This window comes from Enhydra lutris, unplaced genomic scaffold (genome assembly GCF_002288905.1).
Source record: "Enhydra lutris kenyoni isolate GAN:26980312 unplaced genomic scaffold, ASM228890v2 scaffoldscaffold62, whole genome shotgun sequence".
Lineage (NCBI taxonomy): Eukaryota > Metazoa > Chordata > Mammalia > Carnivora > Mustelidae > Enhydra > Enhydra lutris.
Window position 1 is genome coordinate 3832493 of NW_019154146.1, and position 8648 is coordinate 3841140.

Genomic DNA, 8648 nt, shown 5'->3' on the forward strand with positions numbered 1-8648 from the left:
TCCTCCCTGCAATCAGCACTTGGGTGAGTCACCTGTTGGCCAGCTTCCAAGGGCTTCCTGTGGCCACAGTCCTGGCCTCTTTTTTTATCCTAGGCTGGTGCAGTGCTTATCTTCTGACCCTGTGTTAGTACTTATGGGGGGTGGGGTACATCTTTCTCCTGCACCCATGTTGTGTATTCTTGGGTTCCTCCTATAGAAAAGTCATGGATGGGACTCCAGCTCCCTGTTTCCTATTTCCTTGCTGTCTCCTAACACAGCTCCACCATTTTCTTTTTTTCTTTTCATTTCTTTTCTTTTCTCTTCTTTTCTTTTCTTTCCTTCTTTTCTCTTCTTAATATAACTGACACAATGTTACATTAATTCCAGGTGTACAACTTGGTGATTTGACACATTCATGCATTATGGGATGCTCACCAGGAGTGTAGCTATCATCTATCCAAGTACATCACTGTTACAGTATCAATGACTGAATTCCTTATGCTCTGCTCTTTAACACTGTGCCTTACTCATTCTGTAACTGGAAGCCTGAGTCTTCCTCTCCAATTCACTCATTTCGTCCATCCCTCTAGCCCCTTCCCTCTGGCAACCATCACTTTGTTCTCTGTAGGTATAGGTCTGATTCTGCTTTTTGTTTGTTCTTTTTTTTTCAAGATTCCATTTATGAGTGGAATCATATGGTATTTGTCCCATTTTTCTTTTAGACTTAAAATTTTCATTGCTAACTGCTAACAGGATAAAACATCAGTGATTTAAAAACAATAAACAAGGAGATATTGCTAATTTCTAGAACTGTAGTAAATGTTCCTTAATAGTTGATTCTAGCTGTTTCTGACATTTCCCAGCATTATCGAAGAAATCTGGTGGCTTGTGCTCATCTTCCTTTATTCTTTTCCTGAAGCTTTCTAATTCAGGAACCTCTGTATGTATGTATGTTCTGTGGAACTTCCCCCTCCTGGTGCCTCAGTCTTTTTCTCTCTTTCTCTTTTTTAATATTCTATTTATTTATTTGAAAGAGAAAGAGAGAGAGAGAGAGAGAGAGTTAGTGGGAGGAGAGGGAGAAGGACAAGCAGACTCCATGCAGATCAGGGAGCCCGATGAGGGGCTCAATCCCAGGACTCTGAGATCATGACCTGAACCAAAGGCAAATGCTTAACTGAGGGAGGCACCCAGGTGCCTCCTTCGTCTTCCTCTTTTGGTAGAAAAGGGGTAACAACTGTTGGGTCATTGAAGTGGTCTTTCACTCCTTTTGGCTCCTGTGTCCCCAGGTAATTGTTGTAGGTTAAAACGTTCTGCTTAGGTTAAGGTGGGGATCAGATGTCATAGTTTAACAGCTTAACCCTGGCTGTTTCTGCTTCCTTGTTTAGTTCATTGTGTGTCTGCTTAGCTAATTCCCCCAAATTTCAAAACTCATTTTCAAAGTTTTTTCTTCTTCCAAATTTGGCAAGTTGGAATGATGGCAGTGGTTTCTGTGTTGTTCCCCATGTATGGGTAAATGTTATCACTCTTTTAATTGCTTTTTTTCCTACCAAAAAGGATTAGTTATTCTTTCTCAAAGAAATTGTCTTACTACTGTAGTCAGAATCTAACTGTGCTGTTTGATGATGAAGTTCTTTCAGCAGTGAGTTACTCTTAGTGTCTCCATCACTTTTCTGAACCCTTCAATATTGATATTTGTTGCAACCCAACATGTCTTTGGTTCAATGCACACATCTTTCATTCCAAATCTTTTTCCTGCCCAAATCTCTTTTTTAGGCTTGAGATCCCTATATCCAATTACTTACTGGATATGGCCACTTGAGTATCCCACAGACTCCTCAACTCAGCACGTCCCCAGTGAAACTCTCTGTTTCAGTGAATGGCGTCTCCAAACACATGGAAGTCGAGTCAGAAAGCCTGTGGCAGAAATCTTCCCCTCCCACCACCCTATCAATCACTTCAACACAGCTTGTAGTTAGTGGCCCAGGTGAGATTCAAACCCAGCTCTCTTACATCTCTGCTGCATTGAATGCCCTTCCTTCCTACTGCCTCTGTTCCTTGCTGTAGCAAAGCTGAAACCTAGGTGTTATTTTGATACCTACCTGTCCTCTGCATCTGGATCCAGTCAGTTACCAAGCCTTCCTTGTTCTGTTCCCTAAATCTTTTTTGTATCTCTCCACTTCTCTTTATGCCTCAGGTACTATCCTGGTCTGATCTTGCTTGGATGAGTGTAGTAGCTTTCTGCCTGGTCATCCTGTTTCAGCTTCACCCTTTCTCATCTACTTTTGGTACTGTAGAAAGACCATTGCATGTGCTGACCCCAGCTTAAGAGCCTTCCACATTGACTAATTTCCTAACATAGGTTACAAGACCTTTTCAGATCTCCCCCTGCTTCCTTTCTAGTATTCATTGATGTCACTCCATGCCCCTCAATGTTCCCACCCTACTATATCGTTGTTGTTTTTGTGTTTGTTTGTTTTTGTTTTTGTTTTCTGAAATGTGCCAAGTTCTGCTCTTCTGCCCCATTCATTATTCCCTTCCCTTGTCTAACACCTTTTCACCCTTTGGGTCTCAACTTTGTCACACTTCTGCAAAGTCGTCCTTGCACCTTCCTCACGTTATGTTGGGTGCTCAAATTGGGCACTCAATAAATGCTTGTTGATTGTATAAATAAATTAGAGGAGGAATATCCCCATTCTCAGATCAGATCATTTTTATTGAGCTGCTTGGAGCTTGAGTTACATTAGATTTTATAGCTATATATAACATACATAATACTGTTAGTAATGCATAATGCCATTATTAAGAGATGATGTAATAAACAGTACTACTTTGCTTTTAAAAATATTTCCAGAATTATCTAAGAAAGATGTAATGGATGAGGATCACCTCACTCTTATTGAGAAGGTCGAAAAGAAGAGGTGTGAAATACTTAATAAATGGGATGAAATTCAAGCTCTTGAAAGAGAAATCAAAACAACTTTGCTTCATACGGGAATTTCACATATCACTGAGAATAGGATTAAAAGCATAGAGGTATGTAATTTATTTATTTGAATGTTTACATTGTTCTTCTGCTTGAAGATGTTGGCAAACACATGAAGCAATTTCATTTTGCAGCTGGGTAAACAATAATGGAAAAAATTGGTCCAAATACATTTTTGTTGCAAAACATTTGTAGCAAATGATCAGAATAATTAATACGTCTAGCTAAAACAACAAAAATAAAGGTGATTAAAAATTCTGTAGAGTTCTGTAAAGGTTCCAATTGCATCTCTTTCAGGTCAATTGATGTCTCTTGAAGTTTCACAATTTTGAAGATGCTTGTCATAAAAGTCATGACCACCAACTTTTAGTATCTATATGTACTAATTAGATTGAGCTGAAGCTCAGAGGCTTTAAGTAACATGCTCAAGACGACACAGTTTACAGGTGGCAAAGCTGGGGTTGAAGCTTAATAATTTTGGGGCTCCAAAGCCCTTATTATTTTCATTGTGTCACACTGAAACTCCACAGTTAGATTTTCAGTGAGTTGTACAATTACGTTAGAAGATAGAAATCAGTTACTACCATAGAAAGGAGAGTCTGCTGTGTTAAAAGTAGTCTTTAACAATTATCACTAACCAATTTTTGATGAACAGTGTAATGTAGATTGTAATCTATGTTTTGAAATGTTATGCTGCCCTGCTTTTTATATGTTATAATCTGATTTTTATTTGTGTAGAATCTGACTCAATGTTACCACTTAGTTACAGAGTTTATAAGTGATGTGTGATTCTTCTTCTTCTCATGGTTATATAGTTGCATGTATTTTCCCAGCACTATCTTTTTAAAATCTTTTTTTTAAAGCAGAATTATAAAGTATATAGGAAGGTGGTGATGGTTTAAACTTATTTTGACTTCTTTCTTTTAAAATAATGCATCAGATTGCTTCTGTTTTTTGTTTACAGTCTGTTCTTATTTATTTAAGATTTTATTTATTTATTTGAGAGAGAGCACAAGAAAGAGAATGAGTGAGAGCACATAAGTGGAAGGAGGGGCAGAGGGAGAGGGAGAAGCAGGCTTCATGCTGAGCACAGAGCCCCACGTGGGGATCCATCCCATGATTCTGAGATCCTGACCTGAATGGAAATCAAGAGTCAGTTGCTTAACCGACTGAGCCACCCAGGTGCCCCTGGTTTTGTTACACTGGATATTTGTTACTTGATCTTAGCCAAAAGGCCGAGAAGCGATTGCCCCTGATATTTGTATTTTATCTTGTATCCAGCCACCTTAACAAAGTCTGTTATTAATTACAAAAATTAAGGAACTTCTTTAGAATTTCCCTAAAATTCTCTGGGTTTTTCTAATACCAACCTTTATCTCCTGTAGTTTTTGACCTAGGAGGCTACTGATCTCTCTTTGCCTCATGTCCTTTAAGTCATGCTCTGTTTATTCATCTGTTTTTTAAATGGTGTGCTCTTGGGTACTTTTGAAATTAGAATAACATTGTTTACATAATACTTTTTGCCCCATAAATGGGGAGAAGTATTTAACAAATATTCTTAACCAAGCATCTTACTTTTAAAACCATTTCTTCTTCAGACTGAAGCTATAAAATTGGAAACAGCAAACAGAATTTTAAAGAAGAAAATGCATGTAAGTATTTATGAATTAATGTTTTTCAATAGGAATATTTCCTTTATTGATGTGTGTGTGCTTCTTGTCCTAAACAAAATAAGAATATATACATTATTTTTCTAAATGATAACTTTCTGTAATGCTGAGAATATCTCACTCTGCAGACATTAGCTTAAAACTGGACACGTGTAAGCTAACGTATTAATGAAAAAAATAAACACCCTTTTTAAATAGCTGAATATGCCAGTCAGAATTGACTTTTTCTCTAACCCTTGCACATGTAACAGTGAGTTGTAATGAGTTTATCTGGTAACAGGGAATATAATGAATTGGTTCTCTAATGTCTTTCAGGATACCCTTCCAGAACACACACTAACAATTTGCTGCTTAACAGATTGTAATTCTGCTTCAATTGGATATGCATATCCCTCTGAATTACATACAATGTACATTAGTATGTTGTGCCTGGTTCTAGAAGTGGTATTCAATTTTGATTCAATCTTCTTATCAGATAAGGTCAGTCTCATGCCATTACACATGCCCAAATGACTTTGGTTCTGCAGGTTACTGAAATCCAGGTGAAGCAGACCATGGAGAAGAGTAAGATGAGTGAGGAGGGGCGACGGTAAGTGTTGATGATGTGATAAAAGAAGCAAGGCAATTTCACGCTCTCCTCAAAACCGTCCACTCAGATCTGCATTAGACAGGACAGTGCTCTGAAATGTTTATATTCATGAGTGTTTACTTTAAATATATATGTTATATTCTTTCCTGGGCTCAAGAATTCTTAGCCCAAGATTTAAATCTTCATCACTATATATTACTTGGCAATGTAGAAATAAATTCTTTGGAAAAAACTGAAGAATTGAGGGTAATTTCTCACAGGCAGGGATCAGGAAGGTGGGGAGATGGTGACTGTGGTGACTTTCCTTTCTCAAATTATATGGCTTTTAATGACATTAAATTTTTGAAGAATGCTGTGCATTTATTACTCTGACAGTTTTTTTTATTATGTTATATTAGTCACCATACAGTACATCATTAGTTTTTGATGCAGTGTTCCAAGATTCATTGTTTGCATATAACTCCCAGTGCTCCATGCAACACGTGCACTCCTTAATACACATCACCAGGCTCAGCTATCCCCCCATCTCTCTCCCCTCTAAAACCTTCAGTTTGTCTCCTGTAGTTGATAGTCTCTCATGGTTCATCTCCCCCTCTGATTTCCCCCCTTCATTTTTCTCTTCCTTCTCCTAATGTCCTCCATTCTATTCCTTATGTTTCACAAATAAGTGAAACCATATGATCATTGACTCTCTCCACTCTGACAATTTTAATTTAAAAATGAAATGGCTGATTTATAGTATCAATTACATAAACTTAGCTTTATATAGTTAATTTTCTTAGAATTGGTACTACAGTTCACATGTCAGGATTTGGTAAGGCTGGGAGCAACAGAAAACCATTGCTGGTTTAAGTATGGAAAGTGCTAATTTGTAACAACAGTTAAAAGACATTTAGTTGTAGGTGGCCTCAGTTCAATGATAATATCAAGGAACCAGTATCTTCTATCTTTCTTCTTTGTTTTCCTCGAGTATGGTTTTCCTCCTGGAGGCCTCAGTGTGACTATCTTCAGGCATGGGTCCACATCCCATAGAGAAATAAAGGGGAAAGGGAAAGACAAAAGGCAAAGAGCTTCTCACCCGGAGACTTTTCTGTTTTATTTAGAAGGGGAAGTGCTTTCAGGGACTTACAACCATATCTCAGCGCCCAGCACCATGTCCCAAGACAATCCTTAGCCACAAAGGAGTCTAGGTAATAGTACACTCTACTTTCTAGCTCACGTGGTAGAGAGAGTCACGGGAGAACAGTGGTAGAATGGTGACTGAGTGAACCACACAGGTGGGTTGTATTATGTTGGGTGTCCTCAAAGAAAAGAAGATAGAATTACAAATACAAAATTGGGAAGGCTCCTTCCATAGTTTTGGCAATGAGAGTGGATGGACCTAAAGTTTAAACATCATTATCTCCAAGATAAATCTACATCTGTTGCCTCACTATACTTAGTCTGGAAAATACTGCAGGGGATTGTGTCCAAATACAAGGAGAGTCTTTGCTACATTCCAGGCCAAAATTCTGCAAGAAATCCTTTAAAATGGAAGTGGAAAATTACAGAGTCTCACTTTGTGTTTTTGAGTAATTATGTCTTAAATGTTTGTTTTAAAATTTTCTCTTATGCTTGAGGCATTTTTGTCTAATCTATTGTGTTCACTTGTGTTTAAGGAACCTTTGGGATTTTATTAAAGAATTCGTAAATTTAAAGGAAACAGAAACTAACTCAAGTGATTGGAAAATGACCTATGAAAATTCATAGCCACCATGTGCATAGCACAAATGTTTGCAGATTTATAAATTAAGGAAGATACATCTCGTTTTGTCAGTTTTAATCTCTAATAAAGTTAACGTAGTATACGTATCCTACTCAAGTTATTGGAATAAATACATGTGTGCATGTGACTAGTTTTCCTTTTGTATACATATTCATAGCAATAGTAGTTCTTAGAATATTTTCTGCTTTCCTTCAGTAATTTTCTTCGAGGAAAAATACTTTCAATTATTTGATCGGAATAAGAAATTCAGCACTGCTACAATACAGATCAAATATGTTTCTTATTTGCCAATGCAAGTTTATATATAAACATTTAATGTAGCAATCATAGAATTAACATTTGTAAACTAAATAATCTTTACTGATTATAAGTGATGCAGTGCTCTGAAAGGTTACAGCACTGGCATGGTGCTTTGCAATACATGTGGGTCTTGACGGATTGTGATCTTGATGACAACATTGTGACTTGGATTTTTTTTAAAGATTTTATTTATTTATTTGTCAGATGGAGAGAGAGCGAGAGAGCGCGCACAAGTAGGCAGAGGGGCAGGCAGAGGCAGAGAGAAGCAGGCTCCCTGCTGAGCAAGGAACCCGATGCAGGACTCGATCCCAGGACCCTGGGATCTAGACCTGAGCTGAAGGCAACAGCTTAACCCACTGAGCCACCCAAGAGTCCCGAGACTCAGATTTTTTTAATGCCCACTTTGCCTATAATCTAGTCTGAGCTCTTAGAACAAATACAAGTCCAGTTTCTGTGGACAGCCATATACAGAGCCGTGGTGAGGATCAAAGGTAGGGGTGAAGTACACGAGAGACTTGATCCCAACGTGGAAGAGTAGAGTTTGAGCTCAGGGTGAGAGAGGGGTGGTCTCTGTGTGGGATGAATGGGTTTTGCTTCCTATGGACTGGGAGGTCAAGGTCAGCGTAGTGTATTCATCACAGCTCTGTTCAAATCTAGTAGCTCTTCCTGGGGCAGGAGTCATCCTGCTTTTAGAGATGAAGCTGCAAATGTCACCATATATAGAAATAAATTGGGCTTTATTCATGTTTGTTTAATTCTTTAAGTTCAAGTTGCCTTCTATTGGTTATTCATGTTGGCTGGGATCTTTTTAAGTAAGCACCATTATTTCCCATCATACGGTGGAGAGAATAAAAATGTGAAGGGGTGAATTGATTTGTTTAAACTACACTGTGAAAAACAGAGCAGGAATCCAATCCCAGATTTGGTGTGCACAATTCCTAGAGTTTGACCACTGCATTATGCTGTGCCCTTTATGTGTATCATTGGTCAAGATCTAGGGAAACACATTTATACATTGCGGTGACATAAAGACTGCTAGGAGTAAGAAGAAACAGACTAACAATCAAAGCCGAATTTACTTGCTTGTTGAGCAATGGACGGCCATTGACTTGAGAGGCAGGATTCAGGGATGATCTGATTAGAAAGGAGGGGAGGCTGGATCCAGAGGCAGAAGGGTGTGCTGGTCTGTTTAGGGGCCTGAGTGGATTCCCTGGGGAGGCGAACGGGGGCTGGAAGGTCCCTTTGTTGTTTGGTCTTTTTTCTGGTGTCACAAAAGCACTGTTTTCAAAGAGATGCGACATCAGTTGTAATCAGACCTTGTCAAGATCAAACTCTTGTAGCTGGCACTTTGTTATGGCTATT

At 38.4% G+C, this 8648-nt stretch overlaps 1 protein-coding gene across 1 annotated transcript in view; it reads left to right on the forward strand.

Moving 5' to 3' along the window:
* Positions 1-6981, forward strand: part of LOC111158663 (chromosome unknown C6orf118 homolog) — a 39953-nt gene extending 32972 nt beyond the window's left edge. The window contains exons 9-12 of the mRNA XM_022520856.1: positions 2831-3012; positions 4561-4614; positions 5160-5221; positions 6880-6981. Of these exons, the coding sequence (XP_022376564.1) occupies positions 2831-3012; positions 4561-4614; positions 5160-5221; positions 6880-6970 (389 nt within the window). The 3' untranslated portion in view covers positions 6971-6981. The remainder of the gene's footprint in view (positions 1-2830; positions 3013-4560; positions 4615-5159; positions 5222-6879) is intronic.
* Positions 6982-8648: the final 1667 nt, after the last annotated feature.